The 26,418-nt window shown below is 49.2% G+C and overlaps 1 protein-coding gene across 1 annotated transcript in view; it reads right to left on the bottom strand.

Moving 5' to 3' along the window:
* Nucleotides 1-632: 632 nt before the first annotated feature.
* Nucleotides 633-26,418, bottom strand: part of LOC142303855 (transcription factor COE3-like) — a 122,977-nt gene continuing 97,191 nt past the window's right edge. The window contains exons 11-16 of the mRNA XM_075345658.1: nt 22,471-22,559; nt 6,836-6,901; nt 6,284-6,461; nt 4,452-4,637; nt 2,652-2,855; nt 633-2,469 (exon numbers count right to left, since the gene is read on the bottom strand). Coding sequence (XP_075201773.1) covers nt 2,438-2,469; nt 2,652-2,855; nt 4,452-4,637; nt 6,284-6,461; nt 6,836-6,901; nt 22,471-22,559 — 755 coding nt within the window. The 3' untranslated portion in view covers nt 633-2,437. The remainder of the gene's footprint in view (nt 2,470-2,651; nt 2,856-4,451; nt 4,638-6,283; nt 6,462-6,835; nt 6,902-22,470; nt 22,560-26,418) is intronic.

The following is a 26,418-nucleotide window of genomic DNA, read 5'->3' as shown; positions in this document are numbered from 1 at the left end:
ACTCCACCTATCCTACAACTACACGCCATGTACTGTATCTGTATACTCTACCTATCCTACATCTATGTGCTGGGTATGTGTGTGTATAATCCCCGTATCCTACATATATATATGCCAGGTGCTATATCTGCATAATCCCCATATCTTACATGTATATGCCTTGTACTGTATACGTATACTTTACCTATCCTACATCTATGTGCTGGTTGCTGTATCTGTATAATCCCCGTATCCTACAGCTATACACAGTGTGCTGTATCCATATACTCCACCTATGCTACATCTATATACCTTGTACTGTATCCATATACTCCACCTATCCTACATCTATACGCCATGTACTGTATCTGTATACTCCACATATCATCTATGTGCTGTATCTGTGTAATCCTATATAGTCCTACATCTATATGCCGTGCGCCGTGTACATTCCTTACATCAATACTTCATGGTTGACCTCGAGGCTGACGAGGCTTCATGATGGTGTCATCACGAGAAGCCTGAACACCTGGAACGCTTTCGGCTGGATATAATCTCTGCTCCGCGCTGTGTGATCATGGGCGTACGCTCCTGCAGGAGGCATTATATTACAAATAATAATAGACGCCATTAAACATCTGATGCCCAATTTGTAATAAGACTATGATGAGAATGTTTATTACGTTACCAATATTGTTCCATTTTACAATCCGCATTCCACGTCTGGATCTCATTTATTGTGTTAAAACAGCAACTGGGGAAAAAACCTGAAGATCTTCCCCAGAAAATATTGGAAATATGAAACGTTTTACTGTTACATTGGGTAGAACCGAGCAACATTACTGTCCAAATTTCTGGCCAAACCTTCAGCCTCAGGAGATGTTGACTTCAGGCAAATGTTCTCACAGCTTCCACCATGTGACCACCTCCCGCCCGAAAAAGTCGTATCTTCTCGAGAAGTCATAGACGACGGATTGCAGACTACGTTACATGACTTAAAGGAGAAGTCCCCTCCAAATCCTGTCCTTAAGTGGTAGTGGAGCTTATAGATCTCATAGAGGGACCTGCTCAGAGTAGGTCTTAGATCGGAGTCATGTAAATCCAGACATGCCCGAATATCAGCTCATCATTGACAGCCAGAAAAGCCGGACCCACCACAATTATCTGATCTTTGGGGACTAAATCTGAGAAGACTGTCGAAGAGAAACAAACACATTGGAGGTCTTAACTCTGATACTGAAAATAAATTAATAAAATATAAAAAATGAAATAACTGAACGTGCTGTACCCGTCGCAGCCAGGGCCACCTTTGTCCGATATAAAAAAATAATATATAACTTGTGCATTGTTTCCAGTACATTAGAGAGTCAGCTCCTCTGGTTACAAAGAAAGCTGAGAAAAGGAAAGTGCCTAGCATCGGCCAGGAGGCAATGAGTTCTCGAAAACAGACTATGGGTTATCTAGAACATACATGGGTTTATAGGACGTAATCGTCCAGATATCGGTGCTCATGGTGGGGACAATAAATAGTGGGCTATAAATAATGTAGAGTCTATCACCTTCCTCTGGATCTAAGATTACCACCGTATGGCTCTAACCTAATCTTGTACCTAAGGCCTCTGAGTGAAGATCATCACAATTCACGTTCTGGACATTGAGGCTCAACGCCAAGGGGTGAAGGACACGACACATGAAGAAGGGTCCTTCACTCTCAGGTGTCAGTCTTCTCTGCGAAAAGAGATCTGGTCGTGTAGAATAAAAAATCTTCCTCTAGGGTGCGATGGACGGGTGGGATTACATAAGAGATGGGATAAGTATTCACATAATTTAATAAAAAGTAACTCTGCAAATGTCTACCATGTCCAAAATGTATAGAAAGTGCCGTATAAAACAATGCTCCTCCACATGTCACAATGGAGGTGGATGCCATATCAATTGCACATTAAAAAGACTCGTTAGACGAGGGAAGATTAAAGATCATTCCTAAGTGTAGAGGTTTTGGAGATGGGATGCGTCCTCCAACAGTCAACACCATCTGGATACTTCACACCTTTAATCAGGATCTCCAGCTGGACCAGTGCCACCACATCTGGAAGGGTGAACATGGCAGTGCATTTGGGAAAATAATCCATAAGAGATTCGTCCAGATTAGCTTTAGTAGGAAATAGTCCATCACCAGGTAGGTAGGAAGAGAACGTTTGGTCCTATATGTACAAGAGTCCTCTATCAAAAGAAGACCTGGGAAGGCACCTCATGTCTTCTTCTGTGTGATGTTTACCCTTCACATGGAGGAAAGTTATAGCTCTTGGATCCCTCATGGTAACATGGAAAACCTCTTGGATCACCATCAAGCTTCCAATGTAGATCCATTGACCAGTTCCTAAGATCCAACTCCATGTTTTTGAGAACGTAAAGAGAGTCCAGGAGATAATGAGCCAACAACCACAAGAGAAGTGTTCTACATTGGTGGCACAATGAGGCCGGTCATGGCTGAAAGGAAACAGACAAGGGAATAGATCAATACTTCGATGGGATCTCGTAACTCCTATAGGTCACGGTTACAACAAGTCAACTCAGCAAATATCATGGTCCCAGTAAATCACTCCACAATGGCATGACCACTCTCCAAAACGTCTAATTAATAATGGTGCCCAGAAGCTGGTGGCACTTACCTTGAAGACTGTTTGCACTAGAGCTATTACAGGTAGGTGGAGGGGAGTTCTGAGGTCTCACCACGGGGGCAAAGGCGCTCTTCTGTTTGACTGCAGAAATCATATTGACTGGAGAGAAGGAGAAGACGCCGGCAGGAGTGGCTGAGTTTCCACTGGATGGAAGTGTTATGGATGAGGCTCCCAAAGGGGGACTGGCGGGCATAACTGAGGAAAAAAGGGGAACACTTTGTAAAAAGAAAAAAAAAAAAAAGAAGAAGAAGAAACGTCTGAGTATCTGATGTGCTGAACTATCAGGATTCTGTTCCAGTGTCATACCCATGGGGAATCCCTGGCCAGTGGTCTACATCTCGGAGTACCAACAATGGAACCCGTATATCAGTGGCAACATTCATATATGTCTGAAAATTGTGCAGTGCATTAGTATTCACCCCCCGGAGTCAGTACTTTGCAGGACCACCTTTATCTGTCTTGTATTAGTATTCAGCACTCGGCGTCAATTCTTTGTAGGACCACCTTTCCCTGTCCCTTGGGGTCTCTCCAGCTTTGCACACGTAGAGGTGACATTTTCCTCTTCTTCTCTCAATCAGTGAGATTGGATGGAGACGTCTGTGATCAGCTGTCTTCTTGTCTTGTCACAGATTCTTGGTGGATTTGGGTCTGGACTGTGACTCGGCCACTCACACACTGGAATATGCTCTGATCTGAACCCCCCATTGTAGCTCTGCAGGATGTTGAAGGTTGTTGTCCTCCTGGAAGGTGAACCTACGCCCCGGTCTCACATCTTCTGCAGCCACTAACAGGTTTTCTACCGGAATTAGCCTGTATTTAGCTCCATCCATCTTCCCATCATCTCTGACCAGCTTCCCTGCCCCTGCTGCAGAAAAGCCTCTCCACAGCAGGATGCTGCCTCCACCATGTGTGACAGTGGGGAGGGTGCTTTCAGGGTAATGTGCAGTAATAGTTTTCCACCACACATAACGTTTTGGACTTAGCCCAAAGTTTCTACTTTGTTCTCAGCTGACCAGAGCCCTGTCTTCCATATAGAGGACACAGCGAGCAGTGGGAGAAGCAGCTCTGGTCAGATGAAACCAATCTCATTGAGCGAGAGCTTGTGTGCAAAGAAGACTAGGGTAAGATTTCAGGCTTTAAATATGCAAAGCTGGAGAGACCCCCAAAAGATGTGCAGCAGTAATTGCACAGAAAGGCGGTCCTACAAAGTGCTGACTCTGGGGGATGAATACTAATGCTAGTCAGAGAAAGGTGGCTCTACAAAGTACTGATTCCGGGGGCTGACTACTAATGCAAAACAGAGAAAGGTGGTCCTATAAAGTACTGAATCGGGGGGCTGCATACTAATACAAGTCAGAGAAAGGTGGTCCTACAAAGTACAGGCTGTGGGGGCTGAATACAAATGCAAGACAGAGAAAGGTGGTCCTACAAAGTACTGAATCAGGGGGCTGAATACAAACGCAAGACAGAGAATGGTGGTCCTACAAAGTACTGACTCCGGGGGCTGAAGACTAATGCAAGACAGAGAAAGGTGGTCCTATAAAGTACTGAATTGGGGGCCGAATACAAATGCAAGACAATTTTTAGATTTATATTTTTGAAATATTCAGAACACCAGGTCTCATTCCCTTGAGACGTCACAAATCCTTGCATTCCTTGTGTTGGTGTCACAGAAATTCCCAATAAAATACATTTAAGGTTGTGAGTGTAATAGAAAAAAACATGGAAAAGTTCTCAGGGTATGAATACTTTTTCAAGGCACTGTAGATTTTCATAGGGCTCTACACTCACTTGCATATGGAGAATTGGCAGTGGAACCATTAAGAAAGTTTGGAGAGGCCGGTACTCCCAGACCGGTCATCCCAGTTCCTGCATAGCCGTTCATGCTGGAAGTGATGGTGTTATAATTGGACTGCTGAGGGGTTGAGCTGGGGACGTAGCCTCTCGGAGAGACGCTGCTTGTGTTCCTAGAGTAGCCTGGAAGAGAAGCAATAAAAGTCAACCTAAGAGGAAGAACAATAAAACAATGAACTGAGCAAGCCATGGCCGATATCCCCAAATAGACGCTCCTCAGGAAGGAAATCCAGCACCAAGGAAAACCCAGGAAATGATGGAAATCACTGGAGATGTTACCGATGTTCAAATAATGACAAAATGGAAAAAACATCCCAAGCTCTGGAGTTCTCCCGTCCGGGAGTCTGAGCCTCCTGCAGAAATCCGGCACTTCCAGCTTCTTCTGCTGTCACTGAGGTTATTAATATCTTGAGAAAGGTTCTGCCGCTGAATGGACTGAGGGAAATCATCTGGATCCACTGCTGGCAGCTCTCTTTGCAGCCTGGCATTGATGAGTTAAAATACAGCTCCTGGGACACCTAGAACCTCCACCAAATCAATGTAACACTCAGCTGTCTTTGCACTTGGAATGAGGACTAGAGGGGTTCGGCTGCCGTACATTATGTTACATCACGTAGTAATCCTGGGAGTAGGATCGGTGCGAGGTTCCATCATGAAGGCCCCTTGAGTTGTTGGTCACGTAATTTCCAGATCAATGTCCAGCTATTAAAGGATCCAAGATAAAAGTAGGACTCATCGCTGTAGGATAGACCTCCGTTCCAGCCTCCATTGCCGCCTTTCTCTTCATCACGATGGCCTTTGAGAGTGGTGGCATGAGTTCAGTGGACAGCTGTTGCTGGACATTTGGCTCATATAGCCCAATGTCTGGCAAACACCTTCTGATGGCTTGTGCAGACACTATTTCACCCCTTAGGTTTGGTATGTGGCGTCCAATTTCACTTGCGGCACAGAATGGATCAGCCGTGAAACTAGCCATTTCTACAAAGAGTCTTAGGAGCAGTTTTACAGCATAACAACTGACGGTAGATGACCTATATGGTGCTACTCAGAGCAGCCTGCATGGCCTAAACCGGATCCCATGGCTGCAGTGTCTCCGGACTTGGATCCCTTGGCTGCAGTGTCTAAGGACTTGACTCCTGTAGCTGTAACATCTCCGGACTTGGCTCCCGCAGCTCTAACGTCTCCGGACTTGGCTCCCGCAGCTGTAACGTCTCCGGACTTGGCTACCGCAGCTGTAACATCTCCGTACTTGGCTCCCGCGGCTGCAGCATCTCTGGACTTGGCTCCCGCGGCTGCAGCATCTCTGGACTTGGCTCCCACATCTCCAGACTTGGCTCCCGTGGCTGCAGCATCTCCAGACTTGGCTCCCGCGGCTGCAGCGCCTCCGGACATGGCTCCCGCAGCTGCAGAGCCTCCGGACATGGCTCCATCGAGCACATCGGGGATGTCATTAGTCAGTGTTTACACCGGAGTTGCCAGCAGTGGATCCTGATGATTTGTACATTCAGCGGCAGAACCATCCTTAGACGCCCATTAATGACCTCAGTGACAGCAGCCCAGGCTGGAAGTGCAAGATTTCTGCACGAGACTCAGATTTCAGACTGAATAATTCACATGTGTACGTTTTCCCATCCTTTGCAGATCAGTGAGGTCTCAATCCTGGGATTAACACCACTTTTCATTCTTGGTGCTGTAATTTCCATGTTAAGGAGTGGATATCATCATCCATGCATGGATAAGGCATTTAGCTCCTCGGTTCTTCCCTTCACCTTGATCAGAAGTCTGTGAAGATTCAGCAATGTTGATGGCCAGTTGACTCCCAAATGAGTTGATGCCCATCATGCCAGTATGGGGATGGTTGGTCGTTAGTGAGGAGAGCTGGTTGGAGTTTCGGGGCACACTGTACAGGGCTTCAGCAATGTCTGCTGCTCTTTTTAGGATAATGTCCTGGGAGGATGAAGAAACGGCTGATGTTAGTGGTGTTTCTCTAGGTCAGAAGTTTACACCCAGATGTACATTACAAATAGCCAATGAGGTTCTAAAATGGACTCCTCAAGAAGAAGCAAATTAATGGACGCCAAGATACATCTGGTCAAAGCTATCAGGTGCCCCTAATCCAGTAGATAAATAATATGTAAGGGTAGAGGCGACAGTCCCCCAACACCAGTGTCTTTCCCCATGGAGTAAGTGGCACAAGCGATATTTGGGAGTAATTATTTCTTAGCTTGTTCCAGCTGATTGTGCCCATTGATTGTTAACAAAATGAAAGACTCGTAATGCTTTCATATTTCACTCACTCAATCACGGATACACAGATTTACCTGATTATTGTGCGGCATCCCGTATAACGCTTCCACCAGGTCCGCTGCTCGCTTCAACAAGACCTCCTGAAGGAAGCGGAAAAGGTGGTGACGGTTAACAATTGTTTGTAGTTAAAGCCATGTTAAGAAAAAAATAGATCTACAGGATGACCTCAGAGTACAGGCCAGCAGATCTAGATGTACAGGGGGACCTCAGAGTACAGGCCAGCAGATCTAGATGTACAGGGGGACATCAGAGTACAGGCCAGCAGATCTAGATGTACAGGGTGACCTCAAAGTACAGGCCAGCAGATCTAGATGTACAGGGGGACCTCAGAGTACAGGCCAGCAGATCTAGATGTACAGGGTGACTTCAAAGTACAGGTCAGCAGATCTAGATGTACAGGGGGACCTCAGAGTACAGGCCAGCAGATCTAGATGTACAGGGGGACCTCAGAGTACAGGCCAGCAGATCTAGATGTACAGGGGGACCTCAGAGTACAGGCCAGCAGATCTAGATGTACAGGGTGACCTCAAAGTACAGGCCAGCAGATCTAGATGTACAGGGGGACCTCAGAGTACAGGCCAGCAGATCTAGATGTACAGGGTGACTTCAAAGTACAGGTCAGCAGATCTAGATGTACAGGGGGACCTCAGAGTACAGGCCAGCAGATCTAGATGTACAGGGTGACCTCAAAGTACAGGCCAGCAGATCTAGATGTACAGGGTGACTTCAGAGTACAGGCCAGCAGATCTAGATGTACAGGGGGACCTCAGAGTACAGGCCAGCAGATCTAGATGTACAGGGTGACCTCAAAGTACAGGCCAGCAAATCTAGATGTACAGGGTGACCTCAGAGTAGAGAGCTCTAGATCTAGATGTACAGGGTGACCTCAGAGTACAGGCCAGCAGATCTAGATGTACAGGGTGACCTCAGAGTAGAGAGCTCTAGATCTAGATGTATAGGGGGACCTCAGAGTACAGGCCAGCAGATCTAGATGTACAGGGGGACCTCAGATTAGAGATCAGCAAATCTAGATGTACAGGGTGACCTCATAGTAGAGACCTACAGATCTAGATGTACAGGGTGACCTCAGAGTAGAGACCTACAGATCTAGATGTAGAGGGGGACCTCAGAGTAGAGGCCAGCAGATCTAGATGTACAGGGGCACCATAGAGTAGATACTAGCAGATCTAGATGTACAGGGGGACCTCAGTAGAGATCATCAGATTTTGATCTACTATGTAACCTCAGATTAGAGGGCAGCAAATATTGATTTAACAAGTTATTCAAGAGTGGGAGCCTGCAAATCTTAATCTACAGAGTAAAATCAGAGTGGCGTTCAGCAGATATTGATCTACAAAGTGACCTCAGAGTGGCGACCAGCAGATCTTGATGCACAGGGTAACCTCAGAGTGAGGCCCAGCAGATCTTGATCTATAGGGTGATCTCAGCGTGAGGCCCAGCAGATCTTGATCTATAGGGTGATCTCAGCGTGAGGCCCAGCAGATCTTGATCTATAGGGTGATCTCAGCGTGAGGCCCAGCAGATCTTGATCTATAGGGTGATCTCAGCGTGAGGCCCAGCAGATCTTGATCTATAGGGTGATCTCAGTGTGGGGCCCAGAACAACTTGATCTATAGGGCCACCTCGCAGTAGAGAAGAGCAGATATTGATCTACAAGGTGATGTTAGAGTGGGGACCCATAGTATAGCAACCTACTTGTACACCTCAGGATTTAAGACCAGTAGATCTCAATCTATAAGGGGATCTCTGCGTGGGGCCCAGCACATCCTGATCTATAAGGTGACCTCAGAGTGGGGACCCATAGTATCTCAACCTACTTGTAAATCAAAAAAGGTCCGTGGCGCCTCTGTTAGGAGTCTCGACACAGAAAATTGTTTTGTCAACCTACTTGCAGACCTCAGGGTTTAACACCAGTAGATCTTCATCTACAGATTAAAATGGTCACAGCGGCTTTGACAAACCTTACGTAAATTTTAATACAATCTTTGCAATATATCTTATATTATTACTTACAGCAAGATGGAATTGCAGCTGTATATTGCTCAGGCCAAAAGACTACTACTACTATATCTTATATTAACTGCAAATGCACTGGCGCTTCACTGATAAATGGGTTTTTGGAGCTGCTGATGGTAGACTGTGCGCCGGCCAGACACATGAATGGGGTATGGAATAAAACTCAACCATCGTGCATTCAAATAGGGGAGTCCTGATTCAGAGCTGGGTGATATTGAGCGCATGTAAATGAATATACGTCTAGGTATCAATAGGTGAATAAATATGTAAATTAGATGAATAAATACATAAATAAAATCAATGAATCGCCCCTGTGTGGGGTACTGTGAGGGTCAGTCAAATTTGCCCAACATGCCGTCACAAGTTCCTAAAATGCATTGCTTGTTAATATATAAAACTCATTGGTGTGCACTGGAGGAGAAAAACAAAGGGCACAAAACCATGGTAGCACCTTGGTTTCCAATGTACAATTTACAAACATTGGTGGAGGAGCAGAGGTGTAAGATATAGCACATAAGCGTTTTATCCTACCCCAGTCCTGAGGGAACCTTCAAAGATCTACAGTCATGAGAATGGTGACAACTGGGATTCCATCTACTACATTTCAGGGAAACTCAACCTTTACTTTACAAGCCATAAAGACCATTGGGTCCTTCATGTCCAACTCCGAAGATAAAAGAAGGTGCTATTCTCCGATAAGAAGTCATTTAATCATACAAAAATCCACACTTTGGAAGTTGAGATTCTGTCCAGGTGACTCCACCTCAGATCTACCCACCGGCTGGTGGCTGAAGAACTTCTACTCTCCTGGGTGTCTTCATCGATTCTTTCAATCCGTGATCATAACTTCGAGGCCAACTTGTGATTGTTTCCTCAGATACATCTATATCCTGCCGTGTTTATTTCATTACCCTTCTTTAAGTACTCCAGTTTTCCTTTCCACCCCCTCAGCCCTCGCTCATCGTCTTCTCCGCTCGTGCAGAAGACGATACATTAGTCTTCCATTACTTCTTTCGTCTCAGTCCTATCAATCGAAGATCACACCAAGGCTGAGCTCGAAGCCTCAATCAGCCGCTAATTGTATTCATCCCTGTCCACCGGGACCGGGGCGAGTTACAGCGCCGCACCTTCACTTAGGGCTCAATCTACTTAGTAACCACTTCTTTGATGGTCATAATGCAAAAAGTGGATTATGTGTAATGTGAAATTATTGACCCATCAGAGTGGCTCCTTTAAAGAGCGAGATTATCCTGGAGCGGAGGGCAGGAGACGTAAAGCACATACAGAGCTGTAAGGTTTGACTTTAGAGTATCAGATATAATGTAATCAGAAATAAACCCATCATAAGCTGGATTCACGGCTGTGCTGGCTCCTGTTAGCTCTCAGGCACCTGGACCTCACATTCTCTTCTCAGGAGGCCGAGCACCAAAATTCTGATGTAAAACTCTAGTTTCTGCAGTGCAGGAATGTATGGGAGCTCAGACCAGCTACTGATTGTCCTTGTCCTCCAAGTAGCAGGTCTGCAGGTGACCAGTGCATGAGCCACATTGTCCATCAGAATCAGAACTAAGCAAAGTATCTCTAGATTCAGGGTTAAGGTGCAAAGCGGCAGGTGAAGGTCGGAGACACCTGTGAACATTGAGAATATACATATTTGTGTGATCAGAGGACGTCTCACATCCTATTTGCTGAGACGGAGCAGAAATATCAGACAGACCATTGACGGTCAGGGGGTCTCTGTGGAGGGCAGGAGCAGTCAAGAGGAGGGATAATGACTTTGCTCCTTGGAAACTTCTCACCAGATCATTGGAGCATCCTGCATTTAGTAGAGGGAGACAGGTTCTAGATTTGTTCATCCCTGGGACACAGCTGTTCTAGGACTCGTGAGCATCAAATACTGAGAATAATGTGTAGGATCTCATAACAAGTCTACTGAGCGCCATAAGGTATTCTCCACCGCCAAAGAGAGGCTGAAATTACCGTCCCTAGAGAGGTCTACACCAGAGCTCAAAACGGTCTATTGGGGACTTTTGGACCACTCTTCTTTCGCAAACTGCTCCAGGTCATTGCTGCCACTTCAGAAATCTCCAGCGCTTTGTTTCCATCCATTTCTGGAGCTTTTGGAAGTGTTTTAGGTCATTGTCCTGCTGGAGACCCCTGACCTAGGACGCACCCCCAGCTATCTGAATCTGGGCTCTACATTGCCACCGAGAATCCTCTGGTGATCTTCAGATTTTATGATGCCTTGCAGACAGTCCCAGCACCCAGTGCCAGAGGCAACAAAACAACCCCTAAACATCTCTGACCTCCACCATGTGACTGTAGGTGCTGTGCTCTTTACTTTTTAGGCCTCATTCTTTTTACAGTAAATCAATAGAATGATATTGTACCGTCCTGAGAGGGGCCCGGCCGCTTCCTCCGCTTGCTCGGGCCGAGCCGCTCAAGGTCTGGGCTCGGGTTCTCGGTGGCACGAGCGCCTCCGGACCGGGGGCCACATTGCTCTTGTTAAGGGGAGGCGGTGGGGGGTGGTGGTTGTGTAACGGGTCGTGACGCCACCCACGGGTCGTGGTGACGGGGGATGCACCACCGCTGCGGCTGAGGTGATGGCGGGCTCGTCCGGGATCGGTATTGCGCCCGCAGCTGAGATGTTAGCCCCTCCGTGGATAGGGGCGGTGTGTCCTGGGGCCCCGATGGGGGACTGCAAAGGGTGATGTTGTCGTCGGGGTGCAGGGCGCCGTGCCGCGGTGTAGCATCGTGCCCGGATGGCACTGGTGTACTCACGATTGATTCACACTCAGAGTCACTGGTAAACCAAAGTTCGGTAGTGGTCGGTCCCCGCGTCCGGCTGCTGATGTCCCCTGTGGGGTTGATTGTGGCCCCCTTGTCCCGTGCACCTCTGTATGTTTGTATTTCGGCCCCCCCTGCCTAAGCAGTGGTAGCCCGCTCCCTGGCGTTGAGCTGCCGGAGGAGCCCTCGGTTGCCCGCAGGCGCTGGCCCGTCGGGTGTTTGGCCCTTGGCGGTGGCGCTCACCCGGTCTCGGTGGGCTTTTGCCTTCTTTCGGGACTTTGGGTGTGGATGAACCCGTGAGGTCCGGCCAGCAATTAGTCAATTTGCCTATATATAGTGGCTTCTAAGCTAGGACGGGGTCTGAGTACCCTCCTGTTGGTTCTCCGGTACACGATTGACTCCCTGGTTCGGGACCGTGCGGGCTCCAACCCTGGCCTGGTCCCTACGGTTCCGCCGGTTGCTGTACCGGTACTCCTGCAGACGGCCAACACCGTCTGCCTGCTTGACATTCTCTAAGGGGGCCCAGACTCCTACCCGGGTCCCTGACAGCTGCTCCTCTACCAATCACTGTCAACTTCAAAAACTAAACTCCTTCTGTTTCAACTTCCTGCCCCAGGACAGTAGTCTCCTCGGTGGGCGTATCTTTCCACCTGACTCCGCCCACCTGGTGTGCTCTACTGGCCCTGAGGGAGGCATCAGGTCTCCCTTTCGGGTGACATGTGTGTGACCTCACAGGGGATGGGGGTGTGTGTGCATGTGGTAGGCATTATTACCTGTGACCCCTGGGGTCCAGGGCGTCACAATATGCTTTATCAAAAAGCTCCATCTTGGTCTCATCTGTCCACAAGATGCTTTCCCAGAAGGATTATGGTTACTCACGTACATTTTGGCTTTTTTCTGTCTCTGTGTGAGCAGTAGGGTCCTCCTGGGCCATGTCATTCAGATGTGAACAGATAGATTGAGGTGACACTGATGACCCTGAGGTGCAGGATGGCTTGAATTTCTCCGGAATCTGATTGCGGCTTATCCACCATCTGGACTATCCTGCATTTCTTCAGTTTTTCTCTGCCGTTTACTTCCAGGGAGATCAAATACAGAGCCATAGGATGTAAACCTCTTCATTATGTTGCACACCATAGAGAAATCAACATCAAGATCTCTAGAGATGGACTTGTAACCTTAAGATTGTTGATATTTTTCAACAATTTTGTTTCTCATGTCCTCAGACCGTTCTCTCCTTCTCCTCCTGTTCTCCATGCTTAGTGCCGCGCACACACAATGAAAAAACTGAGGCAACCTCTCCCCTTTTTCTCTGGTTTCAGGTGTGATTTTCATATTGCCCGCACCTGTTACTTCCCACAGGTGAGTTTGAATGAGCATCACATGCTTTAAACAATTTTTTTTTACCCACAATTTTGTCTGGCCAACTTTGAGGGTTTTGTGTGAAATTCTGTTCAATTTGCCTTTTATTCGCTGTTTTTTTTTTTGCGTTTTTCCAACTCACACAAAGCAAATAAAACTGTGTATAACAAAATGTGTGTAACTGCAATAAATTTTTGGGGAGAAATACTTCATTTTCTTGAACAATTTCAAAGGTGCCAACACTTTTGGCCATGACTGTAGAGATGTTATTGTCATAGTTTGGTTTGCGGATTCAATCCAGTGACCTGTTTCATTGTTGATTCCTCTGTCTGCTGGGCTATTGCCCTTCCTTTCCTATCCGAATGTGAATGGTTCTTATGCTCTTTGATCTCCCTTCTGGTTTCACTCCTTTCCAGGTGTTTCCCATTTTACCATTTTGGTCTGCCCGATCACATTCTGGGTTGGGTAATATATATATATTCACCTTTCATTGCACTTCTTTGCCACCTATATCTCTAGGTGGACTTTTGTCCAGGAGTTTCACCCCTTCAGGTTAGGGGTTTACTTTTGAGCATTTTGATGCTGGGGTGCTCGGTACTTGCTTGCTGAGTCTACATTGGCATGCAAAGGTTTGGACACCCCTGGTCAAAATTACTGTTATTGTGAACAGTTAAACAAATTGAAGATGAAATTATCTCTAAAAGAAATAAAGTGAAAAGGTGACATTGTATTTGTATTTAAGGCAGAAAAAACCCCAAAACATTATTTTCATCTTTTTACATTTTTACAAAATTTTCAAAAAGGAAAGTAAGCCACTTCAAAAGTTTTTGCATTATTGGAGATTTGTGTGCTCAGATAACTGTGACCTAGCTTTCAGACCTTAATTAGCCTGTTAGGGTTATGGCTTATTTACTATCATCGTTAGGAAAGGCTGGTGATGCAAGTATCACAGCTTTATAAAAACCCGGCCTCCTCTAACCTTGCCATGTGTGCTTCTAAGCAGCTGCCTAGCACTCTGAAAATGAAAACGATGGAAGTCAACAAAGGCTGTAAGAAGATCGCAAAGCGTTTTCATGTTGTCCTTTCCTCAGTTCAAAATGTAATTAAGAGATGGCCATTACCAGGAACAGTGGAGGTCAAGATAAGGTCTAGAAGACCAAGCAACGTTTCTGTGAGCTGCTGGTAGGATTGCTAGAGACAAATCAGAACCCCTGCCTGACTGCAAAAGACCTTCAGGAAGATTTAGCAGACTCTGGAGTTATGGTCGATTGTTCTACTGTTCAGAGACATCTGTACAAACATGGCCTTCATTGAAGAGTCGTCAGAAGAAAACCTCTCCTGCGTCCTCACCATAAAAAAATGGGTGAGAAGTCTGCAAAAGAACATCTAACAAGCGTGATGCATTCTGGAAAAACGTCCTGTAGACCGATGAGGTTAAATAAGAAATCTCTGTCCACAATGATCAAAAGGTGTGTGTAGAGAAAAAAAAGGCACAGAATTTCAGGAAAAGGAATATCTCAACAACCATTAAGCATGGGGGTGGATCACTCATGCTTTGGGGTTGTGCTGCAGCCAATAGCACGAGGAACATTTCACGGATAGAGAATGGATTCAATGAAATTTCAACAAATTCTTAATGGAAACATAATATCATCTGTAAAAAAGCTGGAGATGAAAAGAGGAGAAAAGAGGAAAAAAAGAGGGGTAAAGAGGATGGTGTCTTCAAATGGATAATGATCTTAAACACACGACAAAATCCACAATAGACGACCTCAAAAGGCGCAAGCTGAAGGTTTAACAATGGTGTCACCGTCCCCTGACCTGAACATCATTGACAATCTGTGGTGAGACATCAAAAGAGCAGAGCATGTAAGAAGACCCAGGAATCTCACAGAACTGGAAGACGTCTCCATGGAAGAGCAGAGCATGCAAGACGAGCCAGGAATCTCACAGAACTGGAAGACGTCTCCATGGAAGAGCAGAGCATGCAAGACGAGCCAGGAATCTCACAAAACTGGAAGACGTCTCCAAGAAAGAGCAGTGCATGTAAAACGAGCCAGGAATCTCACAGAACTGGAAGATTTCTCCAAGAAAGAGCAGTGCATACAAGATGAGCCAGGAATCTCTCAGAACTGGGAGACATCTCCAAGGAAGAGCAGTGCATGCAAGACGAACCAAGAATCTCACAGAACTGGAAGACGTCTCCAAGGAAGAGCAGTTCATGCAAGACGAGCCAGGAATCTCACAGAACTGGGAGACATCTCCAAGGAAGAGCAGTGCATGCAAGACGAACCAAGAATCTCACAGAACTGGAAGACGTCTCCAAGGAAGAGCAGTTCATGCAAGACGAGCCAGGAATCTCACAGAACTGGAAGACGTCTCCAAAGAAGAGCAGAGCATGCAAGATGAGCCAGGAATCTCACAGAACTGGAAGACGTCTCCAAGGAAGAGCAGAGCATGCAAGACGAGCCAGGAATCTCACAGAATTGGAAGATGTCTCCAAGGAAGAGCAGAGCATGGAAGATGAGCCAGGAATCGCACAGAACTGGAAGATGTCTCCAAGGAAGAGCAGTGCATGGAAGATGAGCCAGGAATCGCACAGAACTGGAAGATGTCTCCAAGGAAGAGCAGAGCATGCAAGACGAGCCAGGAAACTCACAGAACTGGAAGATGTCTCCAAGGAAGAGCAGTGCATGGAAGATGAGCCAGGAATCGCACAGAACTGGAAGATGTCTCCAAGGAAGAGCAGAGCATGCAAGACGAGCCAGGAATCGCACAGAACTGGAAGATGTCTCCAAGGAAGAGCAGAGCATGCAAGACGAGCCAGGAATCGCACAGAACTGGAAGATGTCTCCAAGGAAGAATGGAGGAAAATCCCTCAAACAAGAATTGAAAGACTCTTGGCTGCTACAAAAAGCATTTACAAGCTGCAATACTTGCCCAAGGCAGTGCTACTAGGTACTATCCATGCAGAGTGCCAAAACTTTTGCATCAACTCCATTTTCTTTTTTGGTTATTTTAAATATGTTAAAGATACAAAAATGTGTCATCTTTAACTTTATGCCTTTTAGAGATCATTTCAGCTTCAACTTGCTTAGCTGTTCACAAAAACAGTAATATTGACCAGAGGTGCCCAAAACGTTTGCATGCCACTGTAATGGAAGTCAATGGGGAACTGGAGCAATTTTACTGATAATCTTCAAGAAAAATACTTTAGTTCCCCATTGACTTCCATTATATTCAGTAAACGAGTACCGAGCAGTGAACAGTTCACTCGTCACTAGTCATCAATCATTGTACAGGAGGTGAGCTGTGACATATATTGTGAATAGTGGATGCTGCGTTATTTCCTGTTTGGGTGTTATCAGTCATTGTACATGAGGGGGAGGTGAGCTGTGACATCACCTATTGTGAATGATGGATCATAGGATATCAGTCATTGTACAGGACAGGGAGGAGGTGAGCTGTGATATCTATTGTGAATGGTGGATCCTGGGTTATCAGTCAATGTATAGGAGGAGGTGAGCTGTGACATCATCTATTGTGAATGTTGGATCCTGAGTAATTAGTCATTGTACATGAGAGGGAGGAGGTGAGCTGTGACATCACCTATTGTGAATGATGGATCCTGTGTTATTTACTGTATATAGAGGTGTTATCAGTCATTGTACAGGAGGAGGTGAGTTGTGACATCACTTATTGTGAATGGTGGATCCTGTGTTATCGGTCGGTGTCATCTTGCCTGCGATGATAATGAGAATACTGAGAAGTGATCCGTACTGAACCAGCAATCTAATATTAGACCTAGTGGCCTGTAATTACATGTACATTGTTGTCTCCCTTTGAGCCGGACACATCCGGGACCTGATCATGGCCAGAGTGTACCAGGATTGTCCATTGCCGGATGTGAGGATGTGACGGTGACAGCGGCAACAAGAGATGATGGATGGTGGATAGCAGAGATACACGGAGCATGGACCCCGTGGGACCGTGCACAGCCTTACAGGTCACATCCGGGGCCCGGCAGTCACTAGTCATTATAGTGACAGCCATTATCGGTCAGGCTTATATGTGGAGCGCACATGGCGGGTTGTGGGGTCTCTGGTGCAGCACTGCCGCTCTGGAGGGATAACCGCGGTCCCCACCGCCTCCTGCCTCCGTATCCTTAGTAAATAGCACAATATAATGGTCTTGTCCAGCACCCGGAGGGTTACACGCTGGAGGACGGGGGTCTTGTCGCCATCACCACGCTCGCTCGCGGCATTTATCATTGTTAGGGACCTGTCTCTGCTTCATTCCCTGCAACTCTCCATTCTCATCACCAGGCAGAAATCTCACACCTTTAACCCCCGCCGTCCTGCACGGAAAGCCAAAAAGGCAGGTCCAGGCCCGGAGCCGGTGTATCTACATGGCACTAACATGTTGTTGCTGGCAAGAGGCTTCTGCAACGTTCTCCTTTTGGTTCCCCTTTTAGCATTTTAAGGGCCCCTATGGAAGGTACAGTGCAGCACCCTATTGTGGCACCTGCACACGGTCCTAATGACTTGGGGGGTTGGAGTCTTCCTGAATGTGGTGCAGCAGGGTCAGACTGAGCTACCACCAGAGCCCCCAGCCCACCCCTCCGAGACCAATGCAGGGAGACACAAAAACAAATGTTTTTTCCCACTTGGACTTGTCACCATTTGATGAATGGCTCCAATTTGGGAACTGCTTTAAGTTGTCATTCCTGATTAGAAGACCTCATGTCCCGCGGTAAGCTCCACCAAGCTGGAGACATCACTGATCATTTACAGGATGGTGAGCAGGAACGATGTGGGAGGGTGATGTGTGCAAAGAACGGAGGAATGTAGTGGAGAATGGACGAACGGCGGTCAGAGCCAGAGGAAGACATTACCGCAAAAATGGCGAAAGCTCAACCATGAAAGGGAGAACAGTCGATAATCAACAGCGAGAGCGGGAATGGCTGGTCAACAGCGAGAGCGGGAATGGCTGGTCAACAGCGAGAACGGGAATGGCTGGTCAACAGCGAGAGCAGGAACAGTGATCATCAACAGCGAGAGTAGGAATGGCTAATGAGCAACAGTGAGAGCGCGAACGGCCGATGATCAATAGTGAGAATGGGAACGGCCAATGATCGAGAGCGGGAATGGCCGAAGATCAACAGCGAGATTGGGATTAGCCGATGATCAACAGTGACAGCAGGAATGGTCAATGATAAACAGCCAGACCGGGAACAACCAATAATAAACTGCCAGAGCAGGAGCGGCCGATGATCAACAGCGAGAGCAGGAACGTCGATGATCAACAGCGAGAGCGGGAACGGCCGGTCAGCAGCGAGAGTGGGAATGGCTGATGATCAACAGTGAGGGGGAATGGCCGATGATCAACAGCAAGAGCGGGAATGGCCAGTCAACAGAGAGAGCAGGAATGTCGATGATCATCAGCGAGAGCGGGAATGGCCGGTCAACAGCGAGAGCGGGAATGGCTGATGATTAGCTGCGAGAGTGGGAAACGCCGATGATCAGCTGCGAGAGCAGGAATGGCTGATGATCAACAGTGAGGGGGAACGGCCACTCAACAGCGAGAGCGGGAACGGCCGATGATCAACAGCAAGATCGGGAACGGCCAATGATCAACAGTGAGAGCAGGAATGGCTGGTGGACAACAGCGTGAATGGGAACGGCCAATGATCGAGAGCGGGAATGGCAGATGATCAACAACAAGAGCAGGAGCGGCCGATGGACAACAGCGCAAATGGGAACGGCTGATGATCAAGAGCGAGAGCAGGAGTGTCCGATGATCAAGAGCGACAGTGGGAATGTCAGATGATCAAAGTGAGAGCGGGAACTGCCGATGATCAACAGCGAGCAAGGGGAACGGACGATCAACAGAAAGAGCGGGAATGGCCAAAGATCAACAGTGAGACTGGGAGCAGCTGATGATCAACAGTGAGAGTGGGAATGGCAGATCATAAACAGTGAGATCGAGAACAACCGATGATAAACTGCCAGAGCGGGAGCGGCCGATGATCAACAGCGAGAGCGGGAATGGTTGAAGATCAACAGCGACAGCGGGAACAGCCAATGATCAACAGTGAGAGTAGGAATGGCCGATGAACAGTGAGATTGGGAATTGCCGATGATCAACAGCGACAGTGGGAATGGCTAATGGACAACAGCGGGAACGACTGAGGAGCAACAGCAAGAGCGGGAATGGACGATTATCAAAAGCAACTGCAGGAACGACCGATGATCAACAGCGATAGTGGAAAAGACTGATGATCAACATCAAGGCTGGGAGTGGCCAATGATCAACAGCAAGAGCGGGAACGACGATGATCAACAGCAAGAGCAGGAGCGGCCTATGAGCAACAGCAAGAGCAGGAGCGGCCGATGAGCAACAGCAAGAGCGGGAATGACAGATGATCAACAGCGAGAGCGAGAACAACTGATGAAAAACTGCGAGAGCGAGAGTGGCCGATGATCAACAGGCAGAGCAGAAGTGGACGATGATCAACAGGCAGAGCAGAAGTGGACGATGATCAACAGCAAGAGCAGGAACGGCCGATTATCAACAGCGAGAGAGGAAACGGCCGATGTTCATCTGTGAGACAGAGCGGCCGATGACCAACAGCAAGAGCAGGAGCAGCCGATCATCAACAGCGGGATCAGCCAATGAGCAACAGTGAGAGTGGGAATGGGTGGCGATCAGCAGTGAGAGTGGGAATGGGTGGTGATCAGCAGTGAGAGTGGGAATGGGTGGCGATCAGCAGTGAGAGTGGGAATGGGTGGCGATCAGCAGTGAGAGTGGGAATGGGTGGCGATCAGCAGTGATAGTGGGAATGGGTGGCGATCAGCAGTGAGAGTGGGAATGGCTGGCGATCAGCAGTGAGAGTGGGAATGGGTAGCGATCAGCAGTGAGAGTGGGAATGGGTGGTGATCAGCAGTGAGAGTGGGAATGGGTGGGGATCAGCAGTGAGAGTGGGAATGGGTGGGGATCAGCAGTGAGAGTGGGAATGGGTGGCGATCAGCAGTGAGAGTGGGAATGGGTGGCGATCAGCAGTGAGAGTGGGAATGGGTGGCGATCAGCAGTGAGAGTGGGAATGGGTGGCGATCAGCAGTGAGAGTGGGAATGGGTGGCGATCAGCAGTGAGAGTGGGAATGGGTAGCGATCAGCAGTGAGAGTGGGAATGGGTGGCGATCAGCAGTGAGAGTGGGAATGGGTGGTGATCAGCAGTGAGAGTGGGAATGGGTGGTGATCAGCAGTGAGAGTGGGAATGGGTGGTGATCAGCAGTGAGAGTGGGAATGGGTGGCGATCAGCAGTGAGAGTGGGAATGGGTGGCAATCAGCAGTGAGAGTGGGAATGGGTGGCGATCAGCAGTGAGAGTGGGAATGGGTGGCGATCAGCAGTGAGAGTGGGAATGGGTGATGATCAGCAGTGAGAGTGGGAATGGGTGATGATCAGCAGTGAGAGTGGGAATGGGTGGCGATCAGCAGTGAGAGTGGGAATGGGTGGCGATCAGCAGTGAGAGTGGGAATGGGTGGCGATTAGCAGTGAGAGTGGGAATGGGTGGCGATCAGCAGTGAGAGTGGGAATGGGTGGCGATCAGCAGTGAGAGTGGGAATGGGTGGCGATCAGCAGTGAGAGTGGGAATGGGTGGTGATCAGCAGTGAGAGTGGGAATGGGTGGAGATCAGCAGTGAGAGTGGGAATGGGTGGCGATCAGCAGTGAGAGGGAATGGGTGGCGATCAGCAGTGAGAGTGGGAATGGGTGGCGATCAGCAGTGAGAGGGAATGGGTGGGGATCAGCAGGGAGAGTGGGAATGGGTGGGGATCAGCAGTGAGAGTGGGAATGGGTGGCGATCAGCAGTGAGAGTGGGAATGGGTGGGGATCAGCAGTGAGAGTGGGAATGGGTGGCGATCAGCAGTGAGAGGGAATGGGTGGCGATCAGCAGTGAGAGTGGGAATGGGTGGCGATCAGCAGTGAGAGTGGGAATGGGTGGCGATCAGCAGTGAGAGTGGGAATGGGTGGCGATCAGCAGTGAGAGTGGGAATGGGTGGGGATCAGCAGTGAGAGTGGGAATGGGTGGCGATCAGCAGTGAGAGTGGGAATGGGTGGCGATCAGCAGTGAGAGTGGGAATGGGTGGCGATCAGCAGTGAGAGTGGGAATGGGTGGCGATCAGCAGTGAGAGGGAATGGGTGGCGATCAGCAGTGAGAGTGGGAATGGGTGGGGATCAGCAGTGAGAGTGGGAATGGGTGGCGATCAGCAGTGAGAGTGGGAATGGGTGGGGATCAGCAGTGAGAGTGGGAATGGGTGGCGATCAGCAGTGAGAGGGAATGGGTGGCGATCAGCAGTGAGAGTGGGAATGGGTGATGATCAGCAGTGAGAGTGGGAATGGGTGGCGATCAGCAGTGAGAGTGGGAATGGGTGGCGATCAGCAGTGAGAGTGGGAATGGGTGGCGATCAGCAGTGAGAGTGGGAATGGGTGGCGATCAGCAGTGAGAGTGGGAATGGGTGGGGATCAGCAGTGAGAGTGGGAATGGGTGGGGATCAGCAGTGAGAGTGGGAATGGGTGGCGATCAGCAGTGAGAGTGGGAATGGGTGGGAATCAGCAGTGAGAGTGGGAATGGGTGGGGATCAGCAGTGAGAGTGGGAATGGGTGGGGATCAGCAGTGAGAGTGGGAATGGGTGGCGATCAGCAGTGAGAGTGGGAATGGGTGGCGATTAGCAGTGAGAGTGGGAATGGGTGGCGATCAGCAGTGAGAGTGGGAATGGGTGGCGATCAGCAGTGAGAGTGGGAATGGGTGGCGATCAGCAGTGAGAGTGGGAATGGGTGGCGATCAGCAGTGAGAGTGGGAATGGGTGGCGATCAGCAGTGAGAGTGGGAATGGGTGGCGATCAGCAGTGAGAGTGGGAATGGGTGGGGATCAGCAGTGAGAGTGGGAATGGGTGGCGATCAGCAGTGAGAGTGGGAATGGGTGGCGATCAGCAGTGAGAGCGGGAACAGCCGATGATCACTGTACAAGCCATGAAACTACATATACATATATACTACCATATAGGAAGGTGCTAGATGTCATCACAATGCACAGACTGATGAAACAAGTGAGACGGACCGGTCCATGGACTGAGTGCTTGTGGGTAATATGCATTAGTGCCCTGTGCGGTGCGTCGTACTGATGGATATGGTGTACACATAGCGGCAGACTCATGGTCATACAGGGCCCAGATATCGGTGCCCGGCAGCTGCTGGATTGCTTTGACTTATTGCACACATCACCCCCTACCACAAGGTCTGCCCTGGCAATGAGGGGTCTTCAGTGGGAAGACACTGCCTGTGTCATTATATGGTGCCACGTATGGCACCACTGTACTCTCCACGGCCTTTGTGCTGGATCTGATCTTGGCTCCGGGACGGTCATAGCCATCACCTACATATGAGGGGGACATTGGTCCGTACCTTGGGTAATCTCTCGGGGTCTCCTGGATGCCGGGGAACCACCTTCTGTAACCTCTGGAAGCCGTAATCTATTGTGGGTTCATTCAGAGCTGTAAAGAAAGGAGAAAAGAGGGGTCACACATGGGGGGTCCGAACGGGCCCACAGCCTGGTACATGATCAACACCGGTAAGACCGCCTCCCCAACCAGTGACCATCCGACAAGATGACCCAACCCCGCTATATGTATAAACGACAGTAATATACCCCAAATCACACACCATACTGCATACATCATACCGCCACATGGTGCTCACATGTCGAAGCAATGTAGCACTGAAATGCTCTGCTTATTTCTGCTGTTCTCAGATTTCTCCCGAGTTTTCTACTTTCGTTAGTCCTGATACGTTGTTTCACTTCCAAGCAGTGCACTCGGCGCCGATCCCCTCCGCCTCTGATCTCAGGGATCACCTATGGCGGGGCTCTACTATTAACCCGTGGATGCTTCGCTATGGTGGGGCTCTACCATTAACCCCCGGATGCTGCACCTATGGCGGGGCTCTGCCGTTAACCCGTGGATGCTGCGCTATGGTGGGGCTCTAACAATAACCCCCGGATGCTGCACCTATGGCAAGGCTCTACCATTAACCCGTGGATGCTGCACCTATGGCAAGGCTCTACCATTAACCCGTGGATGCTGCACCTATGGCGAGGCTCTACCATTAACCCGTGGATGCTGCGCCTATGGCGGGGCTCTACCATTAACCCGTGGATGCTGCGCCTATGGTGGGGCTCTACCATTAACCCCCGGATGCTGCACCTATGGCGAGGCTCTACAATTAACCCATGGATGCTGCGCCTATGGTGGGGCTCTACCATTAACCCGAGGATGCTGCGCCTATGGTGGGGCTCTACCATTAACCCCCGGATGCTGCACCTATGGCGAGGCTTTACCATTAACTCATGAATGCTGCACCTATGGTGGGGCTCTACCATTAACCCGTGGATGCTGCACCTATGGTGGGGCTCTACCATTAACCCGTGGATGCTGCACCTATGCCGGGGCTCTACCATTAACCCCCGGATGCTGCGCCTATTGTGGGGCTCTACCATTAACCCCCAGATGCTGCACCTATGGCGGGGCTCTACCATTAACCCTCAGGATGCTGCACCTATGGCGGGGCTCTACCATTAAGCCCCAGGATGCCGCACCTATGGCGTGGCTCTATCATTAACCCCATGCACCCCACAGACATATCTGGCACTGATCTCTGATTTCTTCGCCTCCTCCGCTCACATCTGTGGTACTTTTCCCTTTTCCTCCTCAGTAATTGGTGAGTAATGCCGCTATGAATCCAGGGTGGGGTAGACACAACCTCTGACCTGCACCACCTCCTCCTCCTCCTCCTCCTCCTCCTCCTCCTCCTCCTCCTCGCTGTGTCACCCGATCCCACTACGGACCCCCAGCCTGATGATGGATCACCTGCCTTACACTAAACATATGTAACGAGGGACCCCCGAGAGACCCCGGAGCCTCCTCCACTCTGCACTAATGGGAATTGATTGGGACTTGTCGGAAGAGATGATGCCTCTGTTGTCTCACGGTCTTAACCCTTCACATGCGCCTCGGGGGAGGGGGCTGCGGAGAAATTAGGACCCTGTATAGATCTATCAATGCAGCTGCTGTGCAGAGACGAGGGGAGCCGGACTCCAGCACCCCCGATATCGCGGTGACCCCAACGACACACAGCACAGAGCTCTTCCAGAAACAGAGATACCTACAAATCTGAGGAAGGGGATAGAGTCTGGCACCTCAGGGTAACGCGGCTCGGGGCACGGTGGCTCGTTTCATGAAAGATTAGGGTATGGCAGTTCAGGATACTGTAGCTCACGGGACAGTGGGGATGCATCAGCTCGGGGTACAGTGGGGATGCATCAGCTCAGGGTATGGTGGGGATGCATCAGCTCAGGGTACGGTGGGGATGCATCAGCTCAGGGTACGGTGGGGATGCATCAGCTCAGGGTACGGTGGGGGATGCATCAGCTCGGGGTATAGTGGGGATGCATCAGCTCAGGGTACGGTGGGGATGCATCAGCTCAGGGTACAGTGGGGGATGCATCAACTCGGGGTACGGTGGGGATGCATCAGCTCGGGGTATAGTGGGGATGCTTCAGCTCAGTGCACGGTGGGGATGCATCAACTCGGGGTACGGTGGGGATGCATCAGCTCGGGGTATAGTGGGGATGCTTCAGCTCAGTGCACGGTGGGGATGCATCAACTCGGGGTACGGTGGGGATGCATCAACTCGGGGTACATTGGGGATGCTTAAGCTCAGAGTATGGTAGGGATGCATCAGCTTGGGGTACAGTAGGGATGCACCAGCTCGGGGTATGGCAGCTCGATGTATGGGTTACCATTAGATTTGCGAATCTGGTAGATGCCATCTCAAGGCACGAAGTCCAGCTCAGAAGCGCCATTACACATATGTGCTGCCTTCCCTGACATGACCTGGGTATAATAAGAAGGGAATCAGTATTCCCAATCACCCAGGCTGCACACAGATGACAACTCCCATTCCAGCAGCCCAGATCCACCACTCCAAGACTGCTGAGGCTCAAGGTGAGGCGCCGTCTTAGATTCCGGTGAACAAGTCGTTTGTTCCCCTGAATCTTTGCCTTCAGTTTCTGGGAGAACATCATGATTTTGTCCTGGCTGGTCAGCCTGGGGTGAAGGTTCTCTGGATTTCATATTGTGTTGCATTTGGTGGCCCAGAGTCCGGAGGGATGTGGTGTCTGCGTGTGCCACCTGTGCACTCTCTTTGAGTGTTCCTAGCCAACCTTGGGTGGACAATTCCATGGACTTTATTACGGATCTTCCTTCCTCTGCCGGTAATACGGTCATTCTGGTGGTGGTTTGGTTTCCTAGGATGGCACATTTTACTTCCTTACCTAATACCAATACTTTAGCCCCGGTGTTTATACGTGAGACTGTCAGACTCCATGGAGTCCCGTCTATTATTGTCTCTGATAGAGGAGCTCAGGTTGTTGCCAAGCTTTGAAGGGTTTTCTGCTCCCGGTTAGGGATAGACTATCTCACGCGATGGCGTTCCATCCACGGTCTAATGGGCAAACAGAATGCGTGAATCAGAATTTGGAGCAGCATGTTTTGGTCAGATAATCAGAAGGAGTGGTCCTCGTTCCTTCCTCATGCCAAATTTACCATCATTAATCGCCGCCTTGAATCCTCTGGTGGATCTCCTTTTTATTGGGTCTATGGACTGCATCCCCAGTTCTGTACGTTTCAGGAGGGGCACTCGTCCGGGGAACCTGGAGACCAATTGGTCTCAGCATTATGGTCCACGTGGGAGAAGGTTCAGCAGCATTTGTGACATGAGCTCTAAGTATAAGCGTGCGTGTGACTGTAGACGTGTGTCTGGTCCGGACCTGTGTGTGAGTGATCGGGTGTGGTTATCTACTAGAAACATTTGGAGAAGATCGTGTCCCCACCGAGCTCTGCTCTCCCGCAACCACAAGGCTGACACTGCATGAGGTGGAGGGATTTTTAGAGCTACAAAAACTCAATCAAGCTTTAGGAGCCAACATGATCCCCACCTACTAAGATACAGAGAACGTCCACATGATGTAAGTAGACGGTGCCGCTCGGGGAGTTTACAGACCCGGCTGTTTATTCAACCTTTTCTTGGCCACCTAAGTTCTGTAGGTTCATAAATATCATGGGGAACATCCTGGTCCTCAAGAGGAGGCTGAAGGCATCAATGTCCTAACAGTAAAGTACCGGATGACGACAGCAGGGATTCCAGGACTTTCCGGTTGGGTTCATCACTGGGTAAGGGTGGCATCAATCTTTGGGGCATCTTCTTCGGCCCAGCACTTTGGGCGATATCGTGACTACACAGATGGTGGGAGCCGACTCTGCAGCCTCCATTGTGACAGTTCCCGGATGAGGCGCT

The sequence above is a fragment of the Anomaloglossus baeobatrachus genome, chromosome 1 (assembly GCF_048569485.1).
Source record: "Anomaloglossus baeobatrachus isolate aAnoBae1 chromosome 1, aAnoBae1.hap1, whole genome shotgun sequence".
NCBI lineage: Eukaryota > Metazoa > Chordata > Amphibia > Anura > Aromobatidae > Anomaloglossus > Anomaloglossus baeobatrachus.
This window is presented reverse-complemented; position numbering and strand designations above follow the sequence as displayed.